General features: G+C 42.4%; 1 protein-coding gene across 1 annotated transcript in view; it reads left to right on the forward strand.

The window, feature by feature from the left end:
- The window catches only part of LOC134867505 (abl interactor 2-like), a 28724-nt gene that overhangs the window by 5547 nt on the left and 6273 nt on the right, over nt 1-16904 (forward strand). Inside the window, 11 exon segments of the mRNA XM_063888125.1 lie at nt 2897-3064; nt 6401-6577; nt 7033-7050; nt 7347-7450; nt 9539-9691; nt 11427-11527; nt 15313-15372; nt 15375-15593; nt 16109-16270; nt 16395-16475; nt 16607-16783. Coding sequence (XP_063744195.1) covers nt 2897-3064; nt 6401-6577; nt 7033-7050; nt 7347-7450; nt 9539-9691; nt 11427-11527; nt 15313-15372; nt 15375-15593; nt 16109-16270; nt 16395-16475; nt 16607-16783 — 1420 coding nt within the window.

The raw sequence follows: 16904 nt of genomic DNA on the forward strand, positions 1-16904 counted from the left end.
CTGTAGTTCCTTTATAGCCCAACATTAGCCTCCTTTAGCTTAGCAGGTGGTGACCGTGAAGTCATGTGACCGTGCTGTAGTTCCTTTATAGCCCAACATTAGCCTCCTTTAGCTTAGCAGTGGAGACGTGAAGTCATGTGACCGTGCTGTAGTTCCTTTATAGCCCAACATTAGCCTCCTTTAGCTTAGCGGTGGAGACGTGAAGTCATGTGACCGTGCTGTAGTTCCTTTATAGCTCAACATTAGCCTCCTTTAGCTTAGCGGTGGTGAGGTGAAGTCATGTGACCGTGCTGTAGTTCCTTTATAGCCCAACATTAGCCTCCTTTAGCTTAGCGGTGGTGAGGTGAAGTCATGTGACCGTGCTGTAGTTCCTTTATAGCCCAACATTAGCGTTTTACTTCAGAAGTCATAAAGAGGTGTTCATATGTGGAGGTTACCCTGCTGAACTGAACGTGTTATGACACTGAGATTATATTAAAGAATGTGATTAAGATGAAATCTGAGGATGAACAGGTGTGTGTTGAAGTGTTGAAGTTGAAGAGGAACAGTTGCAGCGTTTCTGATGTGAAACGGAGGGAAGTGACTCTGCATCCACAGCTGGTTCTGCTTATCTGTCAGCGGAGGTAGTTGTAATGTAACTCAGCCTCCTGCTGCTCATTGCAGGAGGCTGGACGTGTGTGTGTGTGTGTGTGTGTGTGTGTGTGTGTGTGTGTGTGTGTGTGTGTGTGTGTGTGTGTGTGTGTGTGTGTGTGTGTGTGTGTGTGTGTGTGTGTGTGTGTGTGTGTGTGTGTGTGTGTGTGTGTGTGTGTGTGTGTGTGTGTGTGTGTGTGTGTGTGTGTGTGTGTGTGTGTGTGTGTGTGCGCGCGCGTGCGTGCGTGCGTGTGCTGGAAACCATAGTGATTGGCGTTTCTGCCTCCACCTTCACTGTTGGTGCCAGGGACAGCTCCTGTGTTCACATGATGATTTCACAGCCAAATAGAAACCGATTCAAGATTCAAGGCTCCGTCTTCACAGATGCAGATATGCAGATCTGAAGTCCTAGGCTCCTCCAACAATGCAACATATAAGACTTAAAACAATAAAACACATTTAGGAAACAATCAGAACAGTGCAGGAAGACGGTGCAGACCTGCAAGCAGCAGAAGTAAACTCCATGTCAAATAAATACCACAAGCTAAAGAGATGCTAAGAGACCAAGTAAATGCAGGAGTGTATATACATGTGAAGATAATAAGCAGAATGAGATTGAAATACTGTACAGTGAAATGAAACACAGTTTACTGTAGCAGTGGCTGAGGGAGATGCTTAATTAGCTTCTTAAGTTAATTTGCATCAACTTTGTAATGTTTGTAATTTGTTTCGAGCTGTACCTAACTGTAACACACACACACTGCCATGGTATGTAAGTTTCTGTAATTTGAACACACGTATTTCTCTTTTAATTCAACTTCAATGTAAAATTGAAATTAAATATTAAAACTATATCTGAGGAATATATTATACAGTCATAATTATACAACTTCATTCAGTTAAATTCAAAGAGGAAATGTTTTCTCAATAAATGTAATAAATATATTAATAAAATAAAATTTGACAAATAGAAATGAAATAGTGTTTTATATATTGGCCTAAATAAAAGAGGAATAAAGAAACGTCCCCGTGCAATATATTATATGTTTTGCTTCTGGAGGCTATTTGTTGAATTATTATAGTTTGGCAGTAGATAAATGCCCATTTCCCATCATATGAAATAGTCAAATGAAAACATCACGTACATTAAAGATGTAAAACAGATGATATGAAAGATAAGCTGCTGTGTTTTGAGATTGAAACAGGCTCACGACTAGGGACAAAAAAAATAAATAAATGACCATTTAAATACATAATATAAAATATGTGTCTTAAAAAAGACCACATTCTTTGTTCTAATATTATAATTTGTCAGTAGTATTTGCCTCGTCGCCTTCAGGCACAAGCTCATCGATGCTGTCAGATGGTTTTACATTTTAACGATAAATCATTACTAAAATAAGTGCAGTAATGCGACTGCTGGACCTGGATGTGTCTCCATTTCAAGTAAAGAGGTCAGAGGAATCAGAGCGTGGCTTCATCTACACAAACATCCTTCAGCTGCAATTGGGAGGAAAACAGACGTGTGTGTGTGTGTGTGTGTGTGTGTGTGTGGAAGCAGGATGTAGGTCAGTGCTGATAACTCATTCGTGCCAGAGGTTGACATGAAACACACTGACACAAGGTGTGTCTCTTATACACACACAGACACACACACAGACACACACACACACACACACACACACACACACACACACACACACACACACACACACACACACACACACACACACACACACACACACACACATACACTCACACATATACACTCACACACTGTAAGCATGCTGCACACACATGGTTACACACACTTTGATGCACATTGGAGTGTTTTCATTCATGACCGTTCGGTTTTTGTAACGTTAGCCAATTCAGCTCTTACACCTCACTGTTTATTAAATGGTGCTAAATTATGATTCTAAAATATAGTGTAGCCCCAAAACTATCTCACTTGAGTGAAGGAAATGCAAATGCTGCACAAAATGAAGATATAGTTGTACAAATGTGGTTCCTTTTTATAGCGAGTGTTATTGTGCACACATTATAAGGACTGTAACTGCATTCTTAGGTCCAAACAAGAGCCACAATATTATATTGACATGTAAAGTAAGTGGGATGTACAAAGGCCTTAAGAATACTCAAACAAAACACACACCTGGACACCTACTTGCAATAAGTAGAAAAGTAATAGCAGTACACCATGGTGAGAAGAAGTAGCAGTGTGTTTATATTGTCTGATAGTAAGATGTCTCTGCTTGTCCTACAGGCTGCAGATAAGGAGCAAGCGCTGGAGGAAACAAAGAGTTACACCACTCAGTCTCTGGCCAGCGTTGCGTACCTCATCAACACGCTGGCCAACAACGTGCTGCAGATGCTCGACATCCAGGCGTCTCAGCTGCGCCGCATGGAGAGCTCCGTCAACCACATCTCTCAGGTCTGCTGCAGCACATGCTGCGCTGCATTTATATTCGGTGAAACTCTCTCAATCCACAGCCAGTTCACCAAACCACAAGGAAATCCTCCGTTCTTTACAATTTTGGCCCTAAAAGTATTGCCAATGCTAGATCAGCTGCAACAGGTAGTCACTGTGGGGTACCCCGAGGATCGCTGCTGGGTCCAAGTCTCTTCTCTATTTACATGCTCCCTCTCAGCCACATCATCCGTCTGCCCAGCATCAGTTTTATGCATATGACACCCAGATTTATCTAAGCTGCGACCCTAGTGCACACCCCTCTCCTCAACTGCCTCCAGGATATCCACAAATGATTGTCAATAACTTCCAGCAGCAAAATGCGGGCACAACTTAAGTGATGATAATTTAGTCGGTCATGTTGATACTGCCGTCCTCCAAATCTCTGACAGTCTTGGTTCTCTGTCCCAGTCTATAACTCATCAGTGCAGAAATTTTGGTCTCATCTTCGACAATCAACTCACTTTAGACTAACATGTCAAAAATCGGAAATGTCCTATCAACCAAAACCCTTGAAATTGTCCCCAGTGCTTCAGTAATATTCTTAGTATTATATTGTTCGTAGTTAAAGATGAGGGTTATACTGTTATTGGAATCAGCATCCAGTGATGGAAGGATTGTTTCAGACTCAGGGATCCACATTACCAATTTAACTTATTAGAGTTATATTTATATACTTGTACAGTAAGTATATAAAAGCCTCAATCCAGGAGATGAAGAAGAGACTCCTCTTTGGGTTTACATCAGCTGGTGGGAGGTAGGCTATAAAAGCGTCTGTAGGTGTGAAGCCTGAGCAGAGTCTTACGCAACACTCTGCCCCACACACACACACACACACTCAGGTAATCATGACTAATAATATAATCTGAACCCTAAGAATACCTAATTATGAACTATTTATATTCCTTCCACTTTATTCATTCAACACATGAACAGTAACAGTTAGATTGGTTTGATTGGCTGGCGATTCCGTCAACGCTTGAAAAGTTGAACTTTTCTCAACTTTCATCGCGAGCAACAGAGCCGACGCGACGCAACGGAACCACAATGCAGTTTGGCAACGGGGTGGCGTCAAGCGTCAACGCAAAGGAACCATGTGTAGGGGCCGTTAGGGGCAGGATATCACTCAGCTGTTGATCTATTACAACAGAGCCGGCCACCCATCCAATCAGAGAAGACTGGGCTCTGGTTTCAGACACAATATTGTGTATACACGATATCCTGATATGATGCTTTTGCTTGTAATACTTCTGTACTTCTATTTCAAAAAGACACAGTGTTAATCGTAATGTAATATTTTTAAGCTGTAGTAAGGATCTGCTCAGTGCTCGCTCTGTAGAGATTCATTATTTAACACGGCTGTAAGAAACGCTGTATTTTCATCCATTAAACATAGACTTAAAGAGTACTTGACGTAATGCTACTGTAGTTTTCAGCGCTGCAGGCTTCTGAATCCATAACAAGATGCTCCTCTGTTATTTCAGGACATAATCACAGCTCTCTGTCACATCTGCTCTGTAGGCGAGTCTCTCTCATGCAGAATCACACACTTCTGCATCCCATGCTGTAGAAATGAAGCCAACAGGATGTGTCTGTACATCAAATCTCCTCATCCGCTTCGTTCTCATGTTTACTTTCTTACGTAGGAATTAAACCCTGATATTTAATCTGAGAAAACATATCCACAGCTGCATAATTCCACCTTTTTAAAGGGAAAATCCCCGTGATAATGACGACTGTTTTACAACGGCAACCTTTCTAATCGCGCTTTAATTTAAAGGCTTTTATCTTTTGACTGCATTTCTAGAAGTAAAATCGTATACAGAGTTCCAGTGGATCCTTTAAAATGCTAAAAATGCTTATTGTGTTTTAAAGAGTCAATATTTGGTATTAAAACATTTATGGGAGATTTTATTTGTTCATTTTTTGACAGTGCTTTGAATCATTTCTAAATTGTTTATTTGCATTTATTCTTTTAGAAATGGTTTATGTAAAGTCTCTGTCACCATGTCCACGCGTTCACTCTAACTTCTTATGTTAACATAAATATTGTCATTTTATTTTATTTTGTGTTAATTAATTTACTGCTTAATAAAGATTTTGTGTTTTATTTTATTTTATTGCATGTTCTTATTTGTAATGTAGTTTAAATGTAGGTGTCTTACTTTATCTTCTTATGTTTATTTAAATGCTTTTAATTGTATTTCATTTTAGTTTAAATTGGACATTTTACTATAAATTCTTTTATTATACACAGTTTTTATATTTTAATTTCATATTCTTACTTAAATGTATATAAATGTTCATTATTTTATTGTATTTTTTCTCGTTTTAATATTTATCTTTATCTTAATTTATTCTTAAACGGAGCAACTGTCACCTAACACAATCTCCAAGGTAAATTAAGTATTCTAATTAACGTCACACAAATCCTGATGAAAATTGTGCGTTAAATTAATGTTTAATGTTTCCAAGTTGCATTTAATTTTACTGGACCTGCTTATAATGCATCAATGAAAAATATTTAGCACTTAGCAGGTGTCATGCATCTGAATGAGCAACACTCTCTAATATCTGCAGAGTGAGGAACAGAACGTGTGGAGATAACTCTCGCTGCTCACAGTGATTTCACTCAGCGTTTTCACACAAATAAGTCTCTTTTTAGAGGGATTTATAAATGGAAATGAAAGCAGTAATTAATAGCTTAAGTTTGGTTGGTGGAAGGACATTATTTTTTACTATAGTTGGTTTTAATATTGACGTTAGACTCCAATTATTTATATATGACAGGGATATGCTGTGCTGCTGCGTAAGAGAGAATATCAAATTAAAATAATGTTATCATAAGTTCTGAGAAAAGTAAAGAATGATTAAAAAATCAGAAAAATTGAATAAAAGTCAGCATTAAAAAAATATAAATAGAAAAAGTGAAATCTCAAAATTCTGGGAAAAAAACACATTTTGGAGTAATTCTGAGAAAGTGATGAAATTCAGTAAAAAGTCAAAATGTTATATTTATTGTTTTTAATGCTGTGCTGCTGTTTCAGACAGGAATTTAAAAAACGGAGAACAAAACATGCTGAAGAAAGAAAACTGAAAAAAGACCAAATTATGAAAATGATTGAAATTATGAAAAAGTCAAAATATCTAAATTTAGAGAAATGTCAAATTTCTGTGGAAAAGATAAAAAATGTCTGAGTTTCTTGAAAAGCACTTGTTGAATAAAATATATTATTGTTGTTAGTATAATTAATACACTTGGGCCATAAGTAACATCTATGAAACCCACTCTACTTCCAGACGGTCGACATCCACAAAGAGAAGGTGGCGCGGCGGGAGATCGGCATCCTGACGACCAATAAGAACACGAGCCGGTCTCACAAGATCGTCGCTCCGTCCAATCCCGAGAGGCCGGTGCGCTTCATTAGGAAACCCATCGACTACAGCGTGCTGGACGACATCGGACACGGAGTCAAGGTGGGAGTCGAGATTCAAATCACATTTCCAGTGAAGTAAAAAAGCGTCCAGTGAGTAGCGACATAAAGAGCCCTTTAATTATATCCTAAATCTTTAAATTACATGAATCTTTGTTGGTGCAAATTATGATGAAGAAAGGCTCAAACTTAACTTTAAAGCTCAAATCTGAAGGGATGGAAACCTGTGTGTGTCTCGCTGAATATGATCAACAGGAGTGTGAACCGCTTTAGTGTAGGACATGTAGAATGAATCATCGAGTCTTTCTGATTTATTTAAACACACCATGACAGCTGTAGACATTATAAAGTCTTTATCTGATTATCTAATATCAGTCTTTCTGAGATCTTATTTCTCATGTTTGTCTGCCTGCAGCTTCACTCCGTCACTGACCTCTAACCTCTAACCTCTATTCTCTCCTTCTTCTTCCTCCTGTTGTTGTTGCTCTCACTGTTCAGTGGTTGTTGAGATTCAAGGTAAGGACACACATTTTTACACCCGGACAATACACACCACCTGTATGAAAGCTCCCATGAGGAACTTACACTGCTGCTCAGACATGGTTTCTGACGTTAAGGCTTTTAAATAACCCCAACCCCTAACCATTATTTTCAGCTCGGCTAGAAAATCTAATATTTCTGCTTCAAAATATCTATGAGAGAAAACCTTTATTAACCCCTGTTAGTGTGTAGTGTTCCCATCGATCCGGAGCTCTTCTAGCTGCTCGTAGGTGAGGGAAACACCTTTTTAAATCCCATGTGTTTTCCTGCAGGTGAACGGGCAGCACAGCATGAAACTGGGAGGAAGTCTGTCCCGCTCCAACCCCCCCACACAGAAACCCCCCAGCCCCCCGAGGGCTGGCATGGGCATTTTAGGGTATGTCTCACACACACACACACACACACACACACACACACACACACACACACACACACACACACACACACACACACACACACGTCATGTCATGCGTAGTGAAAGCTGGTTCTCAAACATGTAGGTCACCCAGCTGCGTCTCCTTTATTTTATTTCCTCTTCGACCTTTACCATCCTCCTGAGGAGGAGGAGGAGTAAAACTAGGAAGACCAGAGAAAATACTATGTATGGAGAAAACACAACACAGTCTTAGCTTAGCTTAACATGAACACTGGAAACAAAGGGAAACTGCTAGCGCGTTTCCACCTGAACGTAAACATTTGCCCCTACCATGACGTCAAACTCACTAATTTAATCGTACATGTTTTATTTAAGGTAACATAGCTAGGCAGACTCAAGAAAACTACGGTACAATACAAACACAGCTTCAGCAGCACAGAATAGATCCTCTTTTATTTAAAGCCTTTAATTAAATGAAGTATTTCTGATTCTGAGTCGACCAGAATCCAAACATCACTCCAAGGTTTGTTATGAAATCTTATCTGACGTCTGAAAATCAGGCTATTATTTTACTGCTGGTTATTTGTTAGATTATTGAATAGAATAGAATAGTGCTTTATTGACTCATAAATGCTGCCCTCTGCCCCCAGCAGAGAGCAGCAAAGAAGAGTGCCCTAGCAACAACAGACTGGTAGAAGATCTCCAACATCTTGCTGCACACCTTGAAGGATCTCAGCCTCCTCAGGAAATAGAGTCGGCTCATCCCCTTCTTGTACACAGCGTCAGTGTTGGCCCTCCAGTTCAGTCCGTTGTTGCTTGGCAGCCAATTAGCTTAGCTCAGCATAAAGACTGGAATCAGGGGGAACCAGCTGGAGTGATCCTGTCGTCTTTTTAAGGATTATTATTCAGAGGCAGACGGACACTCAGCAGGTCACACACAAGAAACAGGAAAAAACACAGGAGGCCACACACACACACACACACACACACACACACACACACACACACACACACACATACATACCCTTTCTGTTCTTGTAAAATTCTTATTTTTTAGGTTTTTATTTATGACAAGCTGAATTCACGTTGGCTGTTTAAGATGTGATAAGATGTCACTGATCTTATTTTGCTGCAATAAATGACATTATTTGTGTTGATTTTGGAGTAAATCCTCATCAGACTGAGGTTTTATTCTCTGAAGATACTCCAAAGATGACTTAATCCTCTAAAAATACATCCTGACCTTTCAACAAGACTTCACAGGAACCCAGTTATAAGTTATAAATAGTATAATATAAATTCTGTTTCTGACCCGTGCTGCCTTGAAACTCCCTGCTAAATGTGACGTTTTCTTTCCTTATGGCTGACAGTTAATACCCAGTCAGTGCTGGGCTACAGCGCCTTCCTGTGGCTCCTCTCACATATGAACCTTTATTAAAAAGAACATGTTTTAATTAATATTAATAAAGCAGGCAACTTAATGCACTTTATTTAAAGCATATTTAGGGCAGTAGTTACTGTGTGTGTGTGTGTGTGTGTGTGTGTGTGTGTGTGTGTGTGTGTGTGTGTGTGTGTGTGTGTGTGTGTGTGTGTGTGTGTGTGTGTGTGTGTGTGTGTGTGTGTGTGTGTGTGTGTGTGTGTGTGTGTGTGTGTGTGTGTGTGTGTGTGAGAGAGTGTGTGTGATGTCCAGTTGTGTTGTGGTTCTGATCTGGAGATGGCCCTGATGTTCAGCACTGTTAGGGTGGGTGTAGGGAGTCCAGTCCTCCTGGCAGCAGTGTTGGTGACAGCGAGCATGTTAAACATACATAATGTACATACTGTACAACCTAAAACTGCCTTAAAGAAGTTTCTTACGGACGACAGGAGCCACCAGACGCCATAAAAACCTATTCCCACATTTCTGATTGCACCGCATGAGGACGTCAGAAGGCTTCTCTGATGTCGGCACAAGAAATGGATTAATTAATCTGGGCGTGAACCCTGTGCTCACTGTGGAATTTACCAACATTCATGGAGTTCTTTCAGGTCCTCAGTTGTGACTCTCCAGAAATAACCCCGCCCTACATTAACCTGTCACCCCTTGTTCAGGAAGAGCTCTCCCTACAGGACTCTGGAGCCGGTGCGCCCCCCCGCGGTGCCCAACGACTACGTCTGCAGCCCCACCAGAAACAATATAGTTGCCGGGCAGATCCCCAGCCCCCCCCGCTCCGCCTCCCTCCACCACCGCACCCGAACACACAGGTAGAGGGAGGCAGGATCAAACATGGCCGCCGCCGCCGCTGCCGCCTCCTCCTTAACGCCGTCCTCACTTCCACTCTGATCCATCATGGCTGCCTTTTTGTAGTTCTGTTACGAAAAGGCAGATTTTCAACACATCTGTTTTTGTAGTTCGGATAGAATTTATTTGTTCTTTATTTTCAAATGACAAATGTACTACTAGAGGCCAAGAGAGAAAACATCCTCTGTGAGCGTGTAGTCTTTGATAAAACAATAGGTAAAGATGAAATGCAGAAAGCAAGATTTAGACCAAAAGGTGTTTTCAAAGAAATAGCGTGTTGTGAGATAAGTCACACTGTGTGTCATACCAGGAATAACATAAGGAACATATATATTGAGTCATGACAGGAAGGCCATACTTAGCCTGGCTCCGCCCTCCTACGTACTTCTGCTCAATTTTAATTTCCCTGCAGTTCTAGGTCTGGGTTTTCGGTATATTTGTGTGTTTTCTCCGGCCAATCTTTACCGGTCCAATCAGCGAGCAGAGGGAGTGACTGAGTACGATGACGTTGAGGTCGTGCGCGAGTTTGAGTTGTAGTTCAGCGATGGGGCGGAGAGAGATGCTGTTTCATTTTCCTCCCAAATAGTTGCTCATGAGTTCTCCCCTTTCTTTCTCGCTTCACTTTTAACATCGCTTCATGAAACAGCAGTGATGCTCGGGGAGGTAATTGTTTTTTAATTGACTAGATGGTAATTGGCCTCAGATGCTTCTCAAGCAGCTTCAGAAATCAGAAATACTTTATTTATCCCAAACTGGGATTTTTTTTGTTGCAGCAGCAAAATACAAAAAGAAGCAAAACAAAAAGGGTCTTTGTTGTAAATGATTATTATCTCCCCCTGAGACGGTCTCTGCAGCGTCACTGCTGAGTGAATTAAAGACGAACTTCCTGCTTTCATCCTCGCAGCATCAACTAACGGATGAATTCATCGGTTCATACTTTACTTTGTAGGTTTTCTTACTCTGCTCTCTGTTTATATTACTGTGGGAAAAGACAGACACACAGTTTGAGAGTACAGCTGTTATTTTAAAAGTTAATTACTTGTCTTTTTTTGTCCTTTATGAATAATTTGGTTTACAAAATATGGAAAAATTCTTCCTCTTAATGTAGTGGATACACTTCACTCCAAGCTAACGACCTAATAGCATTTAAATTTTAACCATATTTGTTCAAATATTTTTTGAAAAGGTAAAATAAAAAATCCGATCAAATTTAAACTAGTTGGTTAGATTTATTTCATTTTTAATATTTAGTATTTTATTAACACTAGGATGGGTCGAATGCAGAATGTAAAATGTCCCCTCCGTGGGCCCATTAAGGGTATCCTTCTTTCTGCTTCTTCTGTCTGTTCCAGAACCTTTCTCATCCAATCAGCACCTTTGCTTTGTCTGTCAGCCAATCAGAGTTAGTCTCATTGTTTCTGTTCAAACATAAACCCTCACTGCTGCTCTACTTACAGACACTGCTCTGCTTTTATTCTGAAGGTTCTCTACAGGCAGCTGACTTCCTGTCTGCTTTTATTTTGTAGATCTTCATCAGTGTTTATTTCTGTCTCTCTAACATCTTCTTTTCTCCCGCCTTCTTCATGACCTGCTCGTGTCTTTTTATTATCCATTAGATTAGATTATACAAAGCACCAACTTTAAAAGTGTGTGTGGCGTGTGTGTGTTCTGTGTGTGCTGTGTGTGTGGGTTGGACAGTGGCAGCAGTGGGGGCAGCAGCAGCAGAGAGAACAGCGGCAGTGGCTGTGTGGGACTTCCCATCGCCGTGGCAACGCCCTCTCCCCCATCCACCTTCCCAGGTAACACACACACACACACACACACACACACACAGGCATATGTTGATTGATTGGTTAGAGCACATGTGTCAAACTCAAGGCCCGCGGGCCACATCCGGCCCGTGAATGAATGATCTTTGGCCCGCATGACAAAATCTATTTACTATTAGAGCTGGCCCGCTGGTATATCATACGCGCCACCATAATACTACAAATCCCATAATGCACTGCCCGTGCGTCGGCACGTCAATCACAGGCCCGCGTCAATCACAAGCTCCCCCACTCGTTCATCAGCACTTCTGCCAACTTTCATCCCTCTCCCCACAAAATGGCTAAACGGAAGGTGGACTTTGAAAACAGGGGTTTTCAAGACAGGTGGGAGGCACAGTACATGTTGGCGGATGTAAAGGGTAAAGCTGTGTGTCTTCTGTGCGGAGACAGTGTGGCTGTAGTGAAAGAATACAACATAAAAAGACACTATGAAACGAAGCACCACGACAAATACAAGCATCTGGACACGACACAAAGGCTACAGAAGGTAGAAGAATGAAAAAGAAGCCTGGTGTCACAGCAGGCTATGTTCACTAAAGCCAAATCACAAAGCGAGGCTGCTGTTAAGGTTTTATTGTGGCAGCAGAGATTGCAAAATCATCCCGGCCCTTTACCGAGGGGGAATTTGTCAAAAACTGCATGATTAAAGTTTGCGACACCGTGTGCCCAGAAAAAAGGCAAGCATTTTTAAATGTGAGCCTGAGCCGAAACACCATTGCTGACCGTGTTCGCCACCTTGCTGCCAATCTCCAACCACAGCTTGTGGGAAAGGGAAAAGCTTTCATCGCATACTCCCTTGCTGTGGATGAGAGCACCGACACTTCTGATACTGCCCAGCTGTCAATTTTCATCCGTGGAGTGGACTCAAGCCTGTGCGTAACAGAAGAGTTTTTTGGATGACGCTCAATGCACGGCACAACTACGGGAAAGATCTCTTTGAAGAGGTGTCCAGATGTGTAGATAAAATGGGGCTGCCGTGGGATTTTTGGACTGACAACAGATGGAGCACCTGCGATGTGCGGTCAAAAAAGTGGATTGGTGGGGAGGATCCGAGGAAAGATGCAGGATGAAAACGTCACAAGTAAGCTGACAGCTTATCACTGCATCATACACCAGGAATCGTTGTGTGGCAAAGCCTTGAAAACGGAACATGTAATGAGCATCAAAACACGAGCGGGTAACTTTATCAGAGCCAGAGGTTTAAATCACAGCCAGTTCAAGTCTTTTCTGGCCGAGTTAAATTCGGACTATGGTGACTTGCCCTATCACACAGAGGTGCAATGGCTAAGCCAGGGAAAGGTGCTGGAAAGATTTTTCGAGTTTCGTGAGGAGATCTGTGAGTTCATGGAAAGCAAAGAGAAAGACACATCAGAGCTCCGAAATAAAAAGTTTCTGTGTGACATCACGAGCCACCTGAATGCGCTAAACCTGCAGCTTCAGGGGCGGGGCCGTGTCATCACTGACATGTACGCTGTGGGAGACGCAGATTCTTCAGGAAAACTTGAGCCATTTTCCGCACTGCCAAACAATGAAAGAGCAGGTCGCTGCCGCTGTTTTCCCAACTAGACACTTTACTGAAAAACTCGGCATACTTGGTGCTGACTTCACACGGCGATTTGCCGATTTTGAAGCCCAAAAAAGCAGGTTTGAACTGCTCAGTAATCCATTTGCAGCTGACGTGGAAAGCGCACCATCAAACCTGCAAATGGAGCTGATCGAGCTCCAATGTAGTGACACACTGAAGGCAAAATATGAGTCTGTGGGCGCTGCAGAGTTTCCACGTTTCATCCCCGACACAATGCCCCATCTACGCTCCCAGGCTGCTCAAACGCTCTCTATGTTTGGCAGCACATACTTGAGTGAACAGCTGTTCTCTTTGATGAAGATAAACAAAACTTCACACAGGACTCGTCTTACTGTTGAACACCTTCACTCAATCCTGAGGATTTCCTCAGCTCAGAGCCTGACCCCAGACATTGATGAACTTGTAACCAAGATAAGACACCAAGTATCTGGCTCAGACAAGTGAGCATCACAGAGCAGCAAACGGTGCTTTGACACAGTTTCAGTTTTTAATGCAGTTTAATATTTGCATTTTGTTCTCTTGCTACTACAGGACATTTGATTTTTGTTTGAAGTAAATTACTTCTGGCTGTTGTTTGCCTGTAGAAAATGTTCTTCTTTTATTTATTTATAATTTTTCTTTCATTTATTTCATAATTAATGTTGTTTTATAGGCAATAATCTATAGGCCTTGTTAGTTCCAGGTTCAATATGTGCAATAAGGTTGTTTCAATAAGTTTTCAATAAACGTTGAACCCGTCCGGCCCTTGACTTGTAGCAATTTCTTAATTTCGGCCCACTGTGTATATGAGTTTGACACCCCTGGTCTACGCCCTTGCCTCCGCCCCTGTCTCCGCCCATGTCTCCGGCCTCCGGAGTTCCCTCGCCGTGGCCTCCGCCCATGTCTCCGGCCTCCGGAGTTCCCTTGCCACAAGGCCTGTCCGTGCTTTGTCTCATGCTCTGCCTTACCCATGGGCCGTCGGCCCGAGACACCCTTCTCGTCCTCTGCCTTGCCCCCGGGTTGTCCGCCCGAGACACCCTTCTCGTTCTCTGCCTTGCCCCCGGGTTGTCCGCCCGAGACACCCTCCTCGTCCTCTGTCTTGTCCCCGGGCCGCCTGCCCGAATCCCGCATCCGGACCCCCTCCACCCACCCTTTGGGCCTTGGTCATGTCATACATTCATGGGATTTATTTAACAGACAGAGAAATGTAAGTGTGCACCCACATACAGTATTTCCGTATCTATGTGCACCATATGTCAGTGCACAACTATGTGTTAATGCTACCAAACTCATTTTTTAAATAAATTGTACAATTGTTGTAATGGTTGCATATTTTCCCTTGCATTATTTTCCCTAGACTTCTTAGAGATGTAGTTATTACCAAAACCAATAATTATCCAGTGCAGAGGCAATAATTTAATATAATACATTATTTTATATATATTATATATGTATATTTATATTGTCTTAAAGTTAAAACCGGCCCTTTGAGTGCAACCATAATGCTAATGTGGCCCGTGATGAAATTGAGTTTGACACCCCTGGGTTAGAGCCTGGATATTATTCTTTAAGTTATACTAATATGGATCATAATAAAAGACAGATTTAATACATATTTTTAAAAAGCATACACACATTTCAAAACTGTTCTCTCTGTTCAGTTAGTAATGTCCTATTTGATTTATTTATTAGTTTATTCGTTTTCAAATATCTTGTTTTAAAAACAAGTTAATATTTAAATGTACCAAAAAACGTGAGGCTAAATATCACTCCTTGATATTTACACTTTATAGTAACTCCCTGCTTTATTACTTTATTTATTTCCTTCCTTCTTTACTTCCTTGTTTCTGTTCTTCCTTCCTTCCTTCCTTCCTTCCTTCCTTCCTTCTTTACCTCCTTTTTTCTCTCCTCCCTTCCTTCCTTCCTTCCTTCCTTCCTTCCTTCTTTACCTCCTTTTTTCTCTCCTCCCTTCCTTCCTTCCTTCCTTCCTTCCTTCCTTCTTTACCTCCTTTTTTCTCTCCTCCCTTCCTTCCTTCCTTCCTTCCTTCCTTCTTTACCTCCTTTTTTCTCTCCTTCCTTCCTTCCTTCCTTCCTTCCTTCTTTACCTCCTTTTTTCTCTCCTCCCTTCCTTCCTTCCTTCCTTCCTTCCTTCTTTACCTCCTTTTTTCTCTCCTTCCTTCCCTCCCTGTAGTTTCTCCCACTGCAGGACAAGCAAGCTCCTCCTCCACAGCTCCTAACTCCTCTCCCTCTCCCTCCCAACGCCTTCCTCCTTCTCCTCCTCTTCCTCCACTGCAACCCTAACACAACCCAATGCTCCCTTAGCCCCCCACTCCCCCCCACAACAGGCACCTCCTCCTCACCCAGACACCCAATCAAACCCTCCTTCCAACACTAGCCCCTCTGAGGGAGATCAGCCTCCTCTCCTTCCTCCTTCTCCTCCCTCCTCCTCTTCCTCACCTCCTTCTGCTGAAGGTGAGTTTGTCCTCCTCCGTCACCTGCTCCCTTTCTCCTTCTTTTACTCAGAAAAGGTTGTATTATAATGTGTCAAGTTTATTTTAAGAATGAAATGTTTTGACAAATAGGAAATGACTGCAGGAACAAACCATGGAAATAAAGACAGCGACTGTTTGAACTACGAGAAACTGACATCAAAATGATGCCGGAATAATCTGATTATCAGGATCAGGATCAGGATCCCTTTAATTGTCCCACAGAGGGGAAATCTACATTTTCTACAGCAACAACAGAGCCAAAGACCGCTTTAAAAAAGCATGACTTTAAAAAATATGAAAGTGAAAAAAAGTATTTTAAATATTTTTGATCCATCACTACGGAACAGTCTCCTATTGGGTAGCGCTCCAACAGATCGTACGTGATTGGCTAAGCATGGAGAAAGGGTTTGCACTACCTCATCTCCCGTCTCCCAAATTTTCTCAAAAGAGCCGTTACATCGTCTTCATTTGGGCCCCCCCCCCCCCCCCCCCCAGGTGACACGGCCCCTCAGTTCTTCAGTATGAACCGTCCTCAGCCCCGGCAACAGAGTCCTCAGGTGGGCGGATCTCTGCCGTACCGCCGGCCCCCCTCTGTGACTGGCCAGCCAATCACAACGGAGAACCAGAACGGGGGGCCGTACTACAACCAGAGTCCAGGTAAAGATGACCAAAACCACAAAAAAAAGAACTGTTGTTGTTGTTAAAAAGAAAGTTTTCTTGGAACATAATGTGTGTGTGGGTGGGTGTGGGTGTGTGTGTGTGTGTGTGTGTATGTGTGCAGCCTCCCCACCGCCCCCCTCCCTGCTGCAGTTCAGTCCTCAGCTTCCTCTCATGGGCTTCGTGGCTCGAGTTCAGGAGACCAGTGAGTTATAAAGTGGTGTTCTTATACTGTTTCTACTGCTGGCGGCCCCCCCCTGTCTGTCCCACTCTCACAGATATTGATGATAAAGTGGACTTGATATTCTGCAGTGTTTCTGACTGATGTGTTTCCAGTCTCAGACGTTCCTCCACCGCCTCACACGGCTACAGGGGGACAATCCGAGGAGCCGCTGCTCAGCCCCCAGCCAATGGAGGAGCATCGTGAGGAAGAGGAGGAAGCGGTAGTGGAGTACAGCGACCCGTACGCCGAGGAAGACCCTCCCTGGGCCCCCCGCACCTATGAGGAGAAAGGTGATCCTCCTTAGCAATGGCCATTATTTTGCTTAGCAACAGTGTGTTATCGAGTGTGCTCTGACATGTCCGAATTGACCGATCAGACTCGAGTATTCATCCAAGCTGCGTAGTAATGATG

Source organism: Eleginops maclovinus, chromosome 7 (assembly GCF_036324505.1).
Source record: "Eleginops maclovinus isolate JMC-PN-2008 ecotype Puerto Natales chromosome 7, JC_Emac_rtc_rv5, whole genome shotgun sequence".
Taxonomy (NCBI): domain Eukaryota; kingdom Metazoa; phylum Chordata; class Actinopteri; order Perciformes; family Eleginopidae; genus Eleginops; species Eleginops maclovinus.